General features: G+C 46.0%; 1 protein-coding gene across 4 annotated transcripts in view; it reads right to left on the bottom strand.

Moving 5' to 3' along the window:
* The window catches only part of MALRD1 (MAM and LDL receptor class A domain containing 1), a 243,669-nt gene that overhangs the window by 137,267 nt on the left and 90,493 nt on the right, over positions 1 to 15,909 (bottom strand). For all 4 annotated transcript variants that reach the window (XM_083704544.1, XM_083704545.1, XM_083704546.1 and 1 more), the window contains 3 exons: positions 15,099 to 15,312; positions 10,000 to 10,247; positions 2,656 to 2,944 (listed from right to left, as the gene is read on the bottom strand). In XM_083704544.1, the coding sequence (XP_083560670.1) occupies positions 2,656 to 2,944; positions 10,000 to 10,247; positions 15,099 to 15,312 (751 nt within the window). The remainder of the gene's footprint in view (positions 1 to 2,655; positions 2,945 to 9,999; positions 10,248 to 15,098; positions 15,313 to 15,909) is intronic.

Here is a 15,909-nt window from a genome sequence, read left to right on the forward strand (position 1 = left end):
ATGCTGGAATATTCCACCCAATGTGGAACTTGAACCCACAACCCTGAAATTAAGAGTCTCATGCTGTGCTGACTGAGCTGTCTATGTTCTAGTAGTACTAATAGGAGTAGTAATTAAGTACCGTATTTTTTGCTCTATAAGACTCACTTTTTCCCTCCTAAAAAGTAAGGGGAAATGTGTGTGCGTCTTATGGTGCGAATGCAGGCTGTGCAGCTATCCCAGAAGCCAGAATAGCAAGAGGGATTGCTGCTTTCACTGTGCAGTGATCCCTCTTGCTGTTCTGTCTTCTGAGCTTCAGATATTTTTCTTCTTGTTTTCCTCCTCCAAAAACTAGGTGCGTCTTGTGGTCTGGTGCGTCTTATAGAGCGAAAAATACCGTATTCAAAGTCATAAGTATCCTCTACATAGATTTTGGGAAGTTAATCATTTTCAAAAATAATGGAGGGTAGCACCAGTTTCCAAAACCAACAAACAATTATGTTATTTGTGTTTACATTACATATAATACATTAAATATTTAATTATATACAATACTCTAAAATTAAGTATGCTTGGGTTTTTTGAGCATAATGTAATAGTTGTAACTCTTAATCAGAAGAAAGATCCTGTAGGAGAAATGAGATGAAAATTGTCTTAAATGAAAAGGTGCGCTATACTTGAAATGTCTGAGGCATGATTAAGTTTTTGAAGTGCTTCAGTAAACAGATGGAGGGTGTTTCAGCTTGGGGGTCATCTCAATTTATTGAACTTAATTATTCACAACCTTGTCATTATACTGTTCAAATAAAGAACTCAGTCAGTGCTGAATGGCTGGCAAACTTTATTTCTGGGAGCTGGAAAAAAACAGAGCACTATTTTTTTTAAGCTGAGTTTTGTTGTCAGTGCAGTTTCCTACACTATAACATGCTGTGCTCAGCATAATAAAGATCAAAGAGATATGAGTCTTTAGTGCAGCTAATCCCATTGTCTCTGGATCTCCACAATTCCAGCAAAAAGTTGCATTAAAAGCACTGACCTTGAAACTTTTGAGTACCAAATCGTGGCAGGTGAACAAGAATGGGACAAAAGAAGTGATTAATGAGCTTCCTGCCCAATTGTGTTAATCTGAAAGTGTTTAGAGAATATATATATATATATATATATATATATATATATATATATATTCATACACACACTCACATATGACTAAAACCTTGGTTATTCTATAAAAGGAAATGGGTCCCACATGAATGTTTGTAAGGCTTTAACATCCCTGGCATGATGATAAGAAATGAAAAGCTTTCACTGTCCGAAAGAATTGATTTAGAATTTCCAACCATCCCAAGAGTCTCCCAACTGCTTACAAACTGCCAGGTGAACGTGGCCAAGAAGGTTTTATTTTTCAAATAAAGCACAGAACTTTGGTTCAGAGTCTCCAAAGCAGCAAGGGCGCTTTAAAAAAAAAAAAAATGTCTACAACAAGAATAATAAATTTTCTTAATTCCCAGTGTAGTTTAACACCATATCGGTATCATATGCTAAACAAAAGGCCAATGGAGATGGAACATAATACACCTCCCTGTCAAGCACACCCATATCTCCAGGCTTCAGTAATTCCCTGTAATAATAAATGCCTTGTCAAAGGGGGCAGTAAATTGCAAGAAATATGTCTGACAATCACCATCAATTTTATTGCTTTCAGGCTCTGATTCTAAAGCACACTCACTTAAATATTAGGTTGTGCTGGGAGGGAAATAATGTTTCTCTTCAGGATCAGGGAACGTTCCAGATAAGTATGGGGATGTGGTCTAGGGTTCAATGGGAAAGGGAATCAGGTAGGAGCACCTAATGCAAGTGGCACTCAAAAATGCCCCGGGTGTCCTGGTTTTTATTTTTTGAAATATGGCAACCCTAACAGTAGGAAAGAGGATATGGGAAAATCGCCTTGTACAAACCCCTTTCTGCTCACAGTTCTCGGGAACTATGGTGGTATCTTTAGCTACTTTGATATGCATTTTAAACCATAAACGCAACATCGTTAAAAATAGACTTTTGCACTTAAAATTGTAAACAAGACTTCTAGAACATGCCCCCAAGAGCAACCTTATGCATTGATATGGGTATATATAACTAAGATTGTTCTGTTTCCTGAAGCACAGACTCATCAGTACTAAAGTAAAGAGTTCCGTCAAGAGAAGTCAATAAATTAAAGGCTTTGACTTCAACTATGGGCTGCAACAACCCAGAACAAATTGGAGTAACTGGGTACAATTCTCTCCTGCACAAAACCACAACAAGCACCTTATTTTAAGTGATCTCTTATTTTAGAGGATCTCATTTTAAAAGGTGTCCTGCATCTCAGCTCCATTGCACACGGCAGATTTTGAATTACTTTGTCAATTACTAGGGCAATGTCCTCATTTAACACATTTCAGAAAAGTCTGAAGTAATCCAGCGATCTTCAGAGATCCATTGCTACACAGGGGAAATGTATGTGCAACATGCAAGCATTTATATGTGACGGGGAAGTTCAAAAAGATTCTCCCTCTTTAAAGCGACTCAATATATTTATGTTTTTTCAATAACCACATCCCATCAATGTGCTGATCTCTATATTGCCGAAATATAAAAGTGAAGTGGGGAGTGAGATCTCTATTGACATTCTCAAGTAATTACCTGTTGGGGGTGATGCTGTAGGTTCATCTGGCAAGAACCCTGATGATGGCAAGCATTCCCTTGTAAACACGATGTCATCAAGGGCTATATATCTGTAGCCTTTTCCAACACGCCCTTCAAAGGTGATCTGGAAGTCCTCATGGGCTTCTAATAGCAGCACTTTTCTTTTCCAGAAATTCCCCTGATCTCCAGAGAGGCTGAATAATACTTGGGGGGGATTTGATGCTGTCACCTGGTAGACTGTTAGTGATCCAGTGTTAGCTCCATACATGTGGTAGTAGAATATTACCTGAAATGAAGAGAAGGAGTAAATATGGAGCAGTGACTTTAAATAATACTCCCTTCATAGTGAAAACATGTTTTATGGTTCCATGAGAAAAGAATCCAATATTTATCCATTTAAATATCTATAATCCATTAATGATTTTACAGTAAAGACTAGATTTTAAGGGGAAGGTAGTGGGGCAGGGGAACATGAAGCAGTTGCATTTCTTAATAGAGATACTGAATTCTTGGAGACTGGCTCAGTATCACCCATGGAGTCTCATTTTAGATCCAGTGTAATAAAATACACTGTCTTCCTTTCGTTGTTTTGAGTTAACTTTGTTGTTTTTGATTGTTTCTTGTTGCTTTAATATGCTTCTAAACTGCCTTGAGAGTTCCACAGTAGGGCACCTTAGAAATCTAATAAACATTTATTTTTCAAAGGAAGTTATTTATTTATTTCCCACTACCAAATGTTTGGGGGTGAAATCCAACTGACATTTTAACAGCAATAATCTTTTTTATTCAAATATTTGTTTACCCTTGCTTAATTTCTATAGCTTATCAGAGGCACACAAATTATTCTGTACATTTTTATCATAAGATTTTTCTACACTGTCAGGGAACTGCCATCGGAGAATCAGGTGGTGGAAGGGCTCAAGGAGGCTAAGAGACCCTCAGATGCTGAGGAAGGAACCAGCAGAAGGAGAGGGAGAGTTCCTGCAGAAACTCAGGCGGAGGGATAGCTCCAAGATGCTTCCAGTGAGAACAGCGGGGAGGGCTCAGGATCTCCGCTGGGGACGCCTACTCCGCGCAGGAAACTGTCACGCAGAGAATCCAGACGGAGAGTTTCCGTTAAGGAACTCTTATGTTGGCGTAAATTCCAGAAGCGCCCACTGACGGATACTGCCAGCGATTGAGGTAGCCATGCACCCATGGCTCCGCAGACTGGGAGAGTTTAGAAACTGATTTGCAGAGCCTGGAGGGCTTAAACGCTTACGCACAAATAGCCCCCCTAATCCCATAACAGCAATCCGTCAGTCTTTGACGCTACTTGTGCGAAGGAGAGGCATCATGAGCAACCCGGATGGAGCTGGAGGAGGAGGAGGAGGAGCTGGAGTGGGTCCTACTCTGGAGGAGAGAAACAGGGCTTTGGAACACCAGCTGGCACTGCTCACGGCGCGGCTCGAGGAAAGGAGAGCTCAGGATGCGCAGGGAAAACCCACCCCCATCGCAAGGAAGGTACCGGGGTTGATACAGAAATTCGGGGGTGACCCACGGAATTACCAATCCTTTAAAACAGAGGTGCAGTACGCCCTGAATCTGCAGTTTGATGACTTTGCCGATGAGGAATCGAGAGTGGCTTTTGTGATTGGTCACCTCAAGGGGGGGGCGAGAGACTGGGTGAGGCCCCTGATGGCAGCAAATAATGATGCCTTAAAGGACTTGAGGAAATTCTTTATCGCGATGGACTTGATGTTTTCCAGCCAGATCGAACAGGGGGTGGTACGCAGGCAGTTAATGGCGTGCAAACAGGGAAATCAATCCGTCTGGGAGTATTGGACACAATTTACCATGCTTATACATAAATTGGGGTGGGACCTATCTTCGGAGCCAATTCAAATGCTATTTGAAGAAGGCCTAGCCCCAGCGGTGAAAGACGAACTTTCCCGCGCGCCCCGTCCAGACTCCATGGATCAGCTGACTTAGGCAGCGCTTGCGATTGGAGCGCGCCAGGAGGCGAGGGCGCTGGAGAAGCGGGAAGGGAGAGGAGAGCGTTGGAATGATTTCCGCATTCCTGAGATGCCGGAGCAACCTTCCCCGCCAGTGGAACCGATGGAGATTGGGGGTGCGCACGCGCGCAGAACTTCAAACGTCAACGAAGGGCGGAAGAAGGAGGGAAAGAGCGCCAAAAAATGTTTCCTCTGCCTACAGCCCGGACATTTTGCCAGGGTCTGCCCATAAAGGAAGGGATGGCAAGGAATGGTGGGGGCTGTTGGGAGTGAGGAGGAGGAGGTTAAGGAGCAGGTAAAAGCCAACGCCTGGCTGCCAGCGACAGGGCACAGCAGCCAGGCCAAGGAGCAGTGAATGTGCCCAAGCCTGAACCCCCCCGAGCATCCCTTGCCATAGAGGTGCTGCTAGAGCTGCCCAACGGACATCCACTCATGATAAAAACCCTGCTAGACTCAGGCAGCTCCTGCAATTTTATGAGTAAAGAGTTTGCGTCAGAGCACCAGATACAGACACTGCCCTTAGGTAGTTCCTTGCAGGTGACCACAATTGATGGGAGGGAACTCCTGGGGGGAGAAGTAACCCAACAGACGGTTCCCATGACAATGAGGGTGGCAAGGCACACGGAAGTCATTGCTTTTCATGTAGCCACCCTGGCAGGGCCTCCCATCATATTGGGAATGAGCTGGCTGGCGTTACATGATCCGCTAGTGGGATGGCACCAGCGAACAGTCTCTTTTTGGTCCGCTCACTGCTTAGAGCACTGCAAGGGAAGAGAACTTCAGGGGCTGGCTAGGGCAAGCCTTGCCGGGACAGCGATGGGGAAGGAGGGTGAAATACCACGACAATACGCAGACCTGAGCGAAGTCTTTAGCGAGAAGGAAGCAGATAGACTGCCCCCACATAGACCCTTTGACTGTCAAATTAACTTACTCCCGGGAGCCCAGCTACCAGTGGGCAAACTGTACGCCATGTCGGACAGGGAGATGCAGGAGTTAAGGGAGTTCATAGACAAGAACCTGAAAAGAGGGTTCATCAGGGAGTCAAGAGCGGTGGGGGGCAGCCCAGTGTTTTTTGTGGACAAAAAAGACTCTAGTAAACCCAGGTTGGTCGTGGACTTCCGGGCCGTCAATTCGGTGTCAGAACCAGTGGCCTTTCCCATGCCCAGGATTGACGACATCCTGACCAGGGTGAGGAAGGGAAAGATTTTTACCAAGCTGGACCTGAGGGGAGCGTATAACCTGATACGAATGAGGAAGGGGGATGAATGGAAGACCACCATGTTCACCCCTTGGGGGCCTTTGAGTATCTCGTTATGCCCTTCGGACTACAGGGGGGCTCAGCCTGTTTCCAATCCTTCATGCATCACGTCCTGGGACCTTTGCTCTATAAGAACTGTGTGGCCTTCTTAGACGACGTGCTGGTCTACTCAGAGGACGAGGAGCAGCATCTCCGAGATGTCCAGGAGGTCTACGCAGGCTGCAAGCAAACCAGCTGTGCTGGTCCCGGGGGTCAGGTACCGTGGGCGTAAGCAGAGTCCACACGAAGAGGGGCAAGGTCCGAGACGGAGAGCCGGGCGGGGAACAGGAACGCTGGAACAGGAGACCGAGCAGGGAACAGGAACACCGGATGATCAGGAACAGGAGGCCAAGCAGGGAACAGGAGTACCGGATGGTCAGGAACAGGAAGCCGGGCAGGGAACAGGAGTACCGGATGGTCAGGAACAGGAGGCCGAGCAGGGGTCAGGAACACAGGAAGGTCCAAAGCCAATAACGACGTTGCTCCCGCAACCTGGGACCGGGCTGACTAGGCTTTTATCCTCTTCTAAGGCTGGGGGCGGTCCCGGCCCCCAGGAGCCCCGCCTCCTCTGGCCTTAAGGCGAGCACTCCTCCTGGGAGCAACCAGTTCCCTTCGCCTCTCTGCCCTAAGCCTCTGCAGATCAGGAGAGGCCGAAGGGTTACTGGGCCCTGGAGGAGGCTCACCTGACGCCACTGAGTCCTCAAGCACCTCTGGGGCCAGAAGGGTTTCACCTGGGGCCAGCTCCTGGTGCTCTGCCACAGGTGCAGGCTCTTCAGCATCTAGGCCTTGCCCCAGTTCAGCCGGCCCTGGAGGCGGGGACTCCTGTGCAGGCTGGGATTCCTCTGGTTCATCCTCTAAATCGGAATCCCAGGCCATCACACCAGCTGTGGGTAAAATTGGAGAAGTGCCAGTTCCATACCAGGGAGGTGGAATTCCTGGGGTACCGTTTGTCAGACAAGGGATTGTCCATGGATCCCAGCAAGGTCCAAGCAGTACTGGAATGGAAGACACCCAGAACCAGGAAGGACATGCAGAGGTTCCTGGGGTTTGGAAACTTCTATCAGAAGTTCATCAAAAACTTTGCCCACTTAACGGCGCCCATCACCGATTGTCTCAGTAGTAAGAAGAAATTCGCATGGACAGAAGAGGCGCAGCGAGCGTTTGAACGGCTAAAGAAAGCGTTCGCTTCGGAAGAACAGCTCTTGCACGTAGACCTATAGAAACCAATGAGGGTGGAAACAGACGCATCAGATCGAGCGGTAGGAGCGGTCCTGCTCCAACCGGGGAAGGATGCGTCGGACTGGAGACCGTGTGCCTTCTTCTCGCGGAAGTTGAATAAGTCTGAAAGGAACCACACCGTGTACGACAGAGAACTGCTCGCCTTTTATGAAGCGATGGCGGCACCTGCTAATTGGAGCGCAACACAAGGTCCAGGTGTGCACGGACCACAAGAACCTGGAATATTAGAGAACGGCCCGGATCCTGAACCAAAGACAAGTGCGATGGGCCCAGGAATTTTCCAAATTCCATTTTGAGATTTGCTACGTACCGGGCCCAGAGAACGTAAGAGCGGACGCTCTATCCCGAAAGCCAGAGTATATGGAGGGGGAGGGGGCGCCCGAAGAAAGGCATATCATCCCAGAGGACCACTGGGTGTGTGGAGCAGCATTGGTGGGGCAAAGAGAACTGGTAGAAGGGACAGAAAGCGATGGATACGCCCAAAACAAGCTCAGAGAGCTCAGGAGAGCTGGGGAGAACACAGGGGGTTTTGTAGAAAGGAACGGGGCGTTGTATTACAGGGGAGCATTGTACATACCGGAGGGGGAATTGAGGAGTAGCGTACTCAAACAACTGCATGACAGCCCCACCGTGGGGCACTTTGGGCAACACAAAAACATGTGGTTAGTTACCAGGCAGTTCTGGTGGCCCAAGGTGAGGGAAGAGGTACGAGAATATGTAAGGGGGTGCGACCGCTGCCAGCAAGCAAAGGGGGAGAGGGCGGTGCCGGCGGGGTTGCTGGAACCATTGCCCACACCCGAACGGCCATGGGAGGCAGTGTCCATAGATTTTATGACGGATTTGCCAAAATCCAAGGGGAAAACTGCGGTAATGGTAGTGGTGGACCTGTTAACCAAGATGTGCCACTTTATTGCTTGCTCACATGCGGTCACGGCGGAAGAAACCGCCAGGTTGTTTGTAGAACACATTTTTAGGTTGCATGGCGCCCCCTTGAGGGTGGTCTCAGACAGAGGGAAACAATTTACGTCCAGGTTCTGGAGGAAGCTCATGAGCTTACTGCACATAGAGGTCAATTTCTCGACCGCCAGACACCCAGAAACAAATGGGCAGGCGGAAAGGGCAAACGGTATTCTGCAACAATATCTGAGGTGTTATGTAAATGACAGAGAGAATGATTGGGTAGAGAAATTGGCCCTGGCCGAATTCGCCTACAATAACGCAGAAAATGTGTCCACCGGCATGAGTCCATTCATGGCCAATTATGGGTGTCACCCCAGGGCCTTTTCGGGGGAAGGAGGGGAACGATGGAGCGTACCGGCAGCGGAACATTTTGTGGAAGAAATGGAAGCAATATATCAACAGCTGAAATTGAGTTTAGATAGGGCTAAGGAAGAATACAAGAGGCAGGCAGATAAGAGCAGAAGGGAAGGAGAGACCATAAGGGTGGGGAACCGGGTGTGGTTGTCCACACAAGGGTTGCCATTCAAGGGGGGTTGCAAGAAATTGAGACCGAAACGACTGGGACCTTTCGAGGTTATACAGCAGGTCAATCCGGTAGCCTTTAAGCTCAGGCTGCCCGACAACATGAAACTGCATCCAGTATTCCATAGGTCATTACTGTCACCATACCGGGAGGGGCGGGAAATTTTGGGACGGGGAAGTGAGGTTCCTGCGGCACCGCAAGTGGAAGAGAGGGAACGCAGTAGTCATGTAGCAGAAATACTCGACTCTCGGTGGAACGGTAAACAGGTGGAGTACTTAGTAGAATGGAAGGGGAACCGGAGTCGGAAAATACCTGGGTACCGGCAGAAACGGTCAACGATGAGGTATTAGTAGAAACGTTTCATCGCTGGTTCCCAAGGAAGCCTCAGCCTTTGGCTAGGTTCTGGGAGAAACACTTTGGAACCACTGACGAGGAAGAGGAGTTCGAGGGGTTCCCAGAATCAGGACAGGAAGAGGAAGAAGAATCAGATGTGGAAGAGTATTCGGGCAGAAGGGACAGTAGTAGATGGAGAGCGGTTTTCGAGTCATCCAAAGATGAGGAGGATTCTTTCCGGGGGTTCCCAACCTCACCACCCAGAGAGGAGGGGGAAATGGGGGGTGAGGGGGTCCTGGAGGGGAGGTGGATGTCAGGGAACTGCCATCGGAGAGTCAGGTGGTGGAAGGGCTCAAGGAGGCTAAGAGACCCTCAGATGCTGAGGAAGGAACCAGCAGGGGGGGAGGGAGAGTTCCTGCAGAAACTCAGGCGGAGGGATGGCTCCAAGATGCTTCCAGTGAAAACAGCGGGGAGGGCTCAGGACCTCCGCTGGGGACGCCTACTCCACACAGGAAACTGTCACGTAGAGAATCCAGACGGAGAGTTTCCGTTAAGGAACTCTTATGTTGGCGTAAATTCCGGAAGCGCCCACTGACGGATACTGCCAGCGATTGAGGTAGCCATGCACCCATGGCTCCGTGGGCTGGGAGAGTTTAGAAACTGATTTGCAGAGCCTGGAGGGCTTAAACGCTTACGCACGAGTAGCCCCCCTAATCCCATAACATACACCCAGCAGCCAAGATACAAACACTAATGTCACTTAAGCAATTATTTCATTCAGAACAAATGAAGTTTTCAACAGAATCTATTTCCCTTTTTGGAGGTTCTACACTGAAAGCAACATAATACTGCTTTACAATAGCATTTGGCTAATTAAAGGAACAAGGTGATACCTATAAAACCAAATATTTTCTCTAAGGGACGCTTAAGTGATGTTTGATTCTTGCAATTAGTAATTAACTTCTATTGTTCTTGCTAGACATTCCTTCACATACCTTGCAATTTTTGCTCTTTCTGCTTACAGTCACACTAGTAATTCTGGCTTCTTGCCCTGGCAACTGAGGGAAGGAGTTTTTTATAAAGATGTAATGACCAGATGGTTCTTGCAAGGTATGATCAGCTACTGGCCCAGTGCCTGCTCTTGGGATTCCTCCAATTCTGAGATTCCAGTCAAAGTCGTCATTCTGATCTTGTTCCCAATCACAGAGATCAAACTCAAAATCACAGCGCCCAATGGACATACCTAACAAACAAACAAAAAGAATCCAACAAAATTCAAGTGTCTAAAATTGAAAAAGAATGCAAAATGCTGAAATTAGCACCATAATAACAAACATATTCTGCTTTTATCCTAAAAATGGAGGGAGTCTCATTTAACTAATGAAAGGCTTTTTAACAGGTGGCTGATGCACCATCATGCAAAGGCTGATGGTGATAATGACATTATTTTAAAAGGAATTTAGATTAGCAAACAGCCTTTTGTTTAATTCAGGCTTATTTTACCCAATAGGTATCTAATTGCAATTCACAAATGAATGTTTATAAGAGGCAATATGGGTAAACCAAAAATATCCAGAACCTTAGATATTTATTTCATAATATTTTGAGAAAAACAGAAAGCTTTAAATTTTTAATTGTTAAACCTATTGTTTTAAGTTTCTAAGTTTTAAGATTCAAAGATCGCAGCAAACCAATTCTTCTAGACAAGCAAAAGAGAACAAACTTTTTATATATTTTACTAACACTTAACGTTACTTCAGTATAAAAAGAGATAATTAAAAAAGAGCAAAAAACAACTTGACTAGATATGTTCTTTTATATTCAAAGAGAAGGTACAATTTGCGAGTCCAGGCACAATGATGCTGCAGGCGGTGGGAAGTTGAAATAAGCACAGAACAACCATTTGGGATTAAACAGGCCACAAGTTTATTTATTAGAGATGTCATCAAGGTTTGGTGTAGGCACTGGGTGTGTATCCTGTATCAACCAGCCTGTCTGCTGTCATGGACTGGCTGGATGCAGAGCCAACCCCCAGGGGAAGACAGCTCAGAAGCAGGGGATTTGTGGTGGGATGGTGATGCATGTTCAGAGAGAGAAGAGGGGGCAGACTGGAAGGAGGAAGTGTCAAAAGCTGCAGAAGTAACAGGGCTTAGTGAGCAGGAAGAGGCTGTGGCAGAGGGCAGTCTAGACTCAGAGGCAGGAGAGGAAGGGTGGCAGGAGAGAGAGATGAGGCAGGCTGCTGAAGAATCCAGAGAGTCTCCCCCTCCTGCTGGGACCAGATTCCTTCTGCCCTGGTCTCCCAGAACACAGAGAGAAATGAAGGGCGGAACAATGAGAGGCTTGCCCACGACTGGCTGCAACCATGGGAGAGCTCCAGCAGCCGGTGCAGCCAGTGGAGGAGGAAGTGATGTCATCCCATGCTAAAGCCAGAAAACAACCAGGCAGCACTGCAGCTGCACTGGACTGCCCTCTCTGGTTGATGGTAAGTGGTACTTCCATCTTACAACCAGGGAAATCTAAACTTATGCTGAAGTATTCTTTTAGCTAGCTAAATTAATGAGGAAAGGGCTTTGGAGAATTGCAGAAGGCAAATTAAAGTTTCACAATGTATGTTTCCCCCAATATTTTTGTGTAAAAGAAAGTTGTATGGTCTTTTTAAAAAGAGGCACTAGAGCTACTTTAAAATGGATATTCCCCCCCAACAGTATTGAGGTTTCATTGGGAAACAAGGATGTGCCTCACATATATGTGCTTGTCACTTTATAACTGCTGCATCAAGTGAGAACCTCTATAATGGAACGAGCCATCATCAACTAAAAGAGGACAGCTGCACAAGAGGCAGAGAATCATAGAACAGTCATTGGAAGGGACCCTAAGGACCATGTAGTCCAACTCCTTGCAATGCAGGAATCTCAACTAAAGCATCCATGACAAATGACCATGCAACCTCACGTATACATGGGTGCTTCTCAACACATTTTAAGGAACCTAATCAAACTTGCTGCAGCTCACCTAAGCAGACTAAGAAAAGGCTTTTCATTTTCTTACCATTTAAAGATCCTCTACTCTAATCCTCAAATCTCCCATTTTATTTAATGGACTGCAACCTGATAATAAAGCTGGTATTTCATATGTTGAGAAACTAAGCTGCAGTGGTTAGACTAGGACAGGCATAGGCAAACTCGGACCTCCAGATGTTTTAGGACTACAACTCCCATCATCCACAGCTAACAGGACCAGTGGTCAGGGATGATGGGAGTTGTAGTCCCAAAACATCTGGAGGGCCGAGTTTGCCTATGCCTGGTGTAGGACCAGGGAGTCTTGGGTTCAACTCCACAAGCTCACTGGCTGTTCTTTGGTACATCCATAACTCTCAGCCTAACCTATGTTTTAGGGAAGAGTGGAATAAAATGCAATAGGTAATAATAAAACCTGGTGCATGTTTGAATTTCCAACCATAATAAATACATCTCACTGAGACTGCCCTTCCTCTGTCTTGGGTCCAAGCTCCAAAACAAGTAGTTTCCGAAACAAATACCAAGTATTATGCCAACACTTCCATCAAAAAGACTTCTTACTGCTGGTCCTCCTGGGCCCTGCTGATTTAAAGAATCAGGGCTTGATGCAAACATCAAAGAGTGAACCACCACATAGCCACTGCAGCTTCCAAATGCAATGATTATGTCAGCTTTAAGAGACTGAAACTGAACTTCAAACAAAAAACTAAACAAAACTCAATCCAAACATTAGACATTCATCACAGCTGGTCCACTTTCAGCATTGTCAACACACGGTTTCATAAATCTCAAACGCGATTTGTTGTCAAGAGACAGTACAGACTACATTCTCATTTTAATTTATTTTTTTAAAAAATATTTTCAAGAAATGCATTCTCTTTGTCATGCACTTCTCTGGAGAGTGAGATCACTGTGTAAGCAGGTCCATCCCAAGCATTGCTTTGTGATAGTAGATTATCACAGCTAAGACGTCATCATCATTTGGCACACTTTGAACAATGATATTCCTCTTGGAAATGAAGTGAGCATAGCTACCTGATTATCTTATATAGGACGCACCAAGTTTTTTTGGGGGGAAATAAAGAAAAAAAAATTATTTCCCCCCCAGGCGCTTGTGGGGCCGGCAGCGGGTGAAGCGCTCTTCTCCCCGCCGCCTGCTTGCAGACCAGGTCCGGGGACAGCGGGAAGACGCGCTGCGCCTCCCCGCTGTCCCCGGAGCTTGCAGGGCTGGCGGCGGGGAGAAGCACGCGTCTCCTCGCTGTCAGCCTCCAAACCACATCGGGAGACAGCGGGATAGTGGCGTTCCGCCTCCCTGCTGTCCCCTGACCTTGTGGGGCTGGCGCTGCGGCTCTCCAGGCTTCAGCGAAATGTGAATGTGAGGGTGGGCGTGCGGAAACCTCTCAAACAAAATGGCTGTGATATCCAAGAGAAGCAGCCTTATATAGGCTTTCCCCTCCCCTCTTCAACAAGGGCTCATTGGAAAGCGTTTTCCCATGAGCCCATCACACAGAGAAGATACTGGGCAAAGCCTTGCCCAGTATTTTTCTGCAATCTATGGGCCACAGCGCCGCCGGGCAAAGGTGTCCTGTGGTTACAGGGAACAGAACGGGGCTTGGTGGACAGTGTGCATCTTCTGCATCCCCTTTTGGTCTGGAGAGAACACATTATTTTTGTGGGATTTGCCCTGTCATCTGTGACCACTGTTGCTTGATCATCCTTTCATATGCTTTAACACTGAAAGCAGATGAATGTCCTAGGGATATTAACTACTTTCTTTTTTTAAAAAAAAAATCTTTTAAAAGTTGTTTTAAAAATACATGAATCAAAGCCCTTTGCTCATTTAAATCTTGGCCACTGGAGTGAACATGTAGCAATGTACAATTTAATTTCCGTTTTAACTAGCTGGAAGCAGCTTATGGTCAAGTTTAAGATGCAATAAATAGTTTATCAGCTTGCTTCTGCTCAGAATAAATTTCTATGAATATATAACCTCATTTTCACTTTTTTGTATTTTAAAATATGGTTAACTGGTTCAAGACATAGATTGCAGCAGCATCAACACCGCCGAAAGAAAGTTACTGGCAAAAATACGACAGGAAGTTTGGGATTTGTCTGTCTCTGTGGACCACAAGGTGAGTAGCAGCAAGAAAGTCAAAGGGCATATGTTGGAGATTGTGGTAGGAAGACCTGGGTACACAGGCAGAGACATCCGCACACCCTCACTTGCACATGGCACTGTTAACATACACCCACTCTTTCTCCACCCAGGAAAGCAACAGGGAAGCATTTGCTGATGCTGAGGCAACATAACAACACTAGATGACAGAGTAACAGCAGCAGTGCTAGGGCAACAACATCTAGTTTCACATAGTTCTCTGAGGACCCTGTTTGATGCTGCCCAAACTCACCCCTCTCAGTGTCCGTGTAACAAATGAGAATCATATGTGTTTTCATTGCACTGGAACCCAATTCTCTAGAAAAGTATGTGTAGGCATTTTATTTTGCAACTGTAGTAAAACCAAAATGCTATTGTAATAGCCCGGTGCCCCCCTGTGTCTTATTGCAAGCTGAGCAGCATCATACCAGTACACTAAATAACAAGTTAAGGTACTTACTTTACATTAGTTAAGGTAACAATCACATCATTGCCTGAAGCACATTATTTAATTTGGTTAATACAACTTCCAGGTGCCCTGGACACTATCACTAATATCGATAGGAATCACATGCACCCACATGTTCATACAAACAGCTGAGAGTTGCCAACCTGCTGGGTGCCTAAATCCCAAGGTTTAGGCAGCTGCCTCCTGCCAAAACATTTACTTGGGTGATGCAGGAGTCCTTGGGATTTTAGCAGCCAGGAGGTTGGCAAACTCTCCGGTGGGGACATCTGTTTGTATGAACATGTGGGTGTATGTGAGGCAGACTCCAGTATAACAGGCATTTCAAAATCATTAATTTTGCTTTTCATTTACATTTCGGAACCACTAATGAACTGGCAGCAGTGCTACTATATAAATAATTCACTAGAGACTTGATAACTTCTGCTCATTAAAGCAAGGAACAGCCGTACTCACTGCAAATGCTTTGATTCTCATCTGAGTTATCTGCACAGTCATTCACAAAATCGCAAAGGTTATCCTTTGGGAGGCAGTATTTGTTGGCACAGGTAAATTCATCAGAAGTACAGTGTCTGTCTGGGATCAGTAAGGGGGAACACTCCTGAAATGAAATATCATCCACTGCCACATCTCCCACATAACTGATGCCCCTTTTCGCCCTGAAGATAACCTGTGAAGTGGAGAAAATAGAAATATAAATAGCCACATTCTTATACAAGCAAGCACCTCTAGTAAATAGACAATGTTCTGATCCATATGATAGTGGTGAGCATCAGTAGCATCAGTGGGGTGGAGCTTCTCTCCCGACACCAGTATTACTAATGCATACCAGTATGGAGATATGGAGGAAAAGGGTGGTGGAGAGTTCAGGGCTGGACAGGTACAGTAGTGGGATTGTTGCTGACAAGCCATTGGTCCTGCCAGGACACCGACATGGCCCTGACTTGACCACTCCAAACCATCCAGGTAAGCAGCAGCAATGCTGGAGCAGGAGGGCAGCTCCATCTATCACAAGTGCCACTACTGGTAAGAATGCTACATGAGAAACACAAAGGAGATAGCTGGTGGGGAGTGAACAATTCCAAAGTTAACATTGCTCATATTTTACTGCCAGAAAAGGGAACAGGGAAGATTGGTACGATGCAGAATCACCATTACTTTGTAATACAAAACAAGCAAATATATATAGACAAATAGAAATACAATTGGGGCTAAAAAAAATTAAAGAGTCTTGAAAATCTGTTGCTAAATTATTCTATTTTCCAAA

The sequence above is a fragment of the Podarcis gaigeae genome, assembly GCF_964106915.1.
Source record: "Podarcis gaigeae genome assembly, chromosome: 12".
In the NCBI taxonomy this organism is placed as follows: domain Eukaryota; kingdom Metazoa; phylum Chordata; class Lepidosauria; order Squamata; family Lacertidae; genus Podarcis; species Podarcis gaigeae.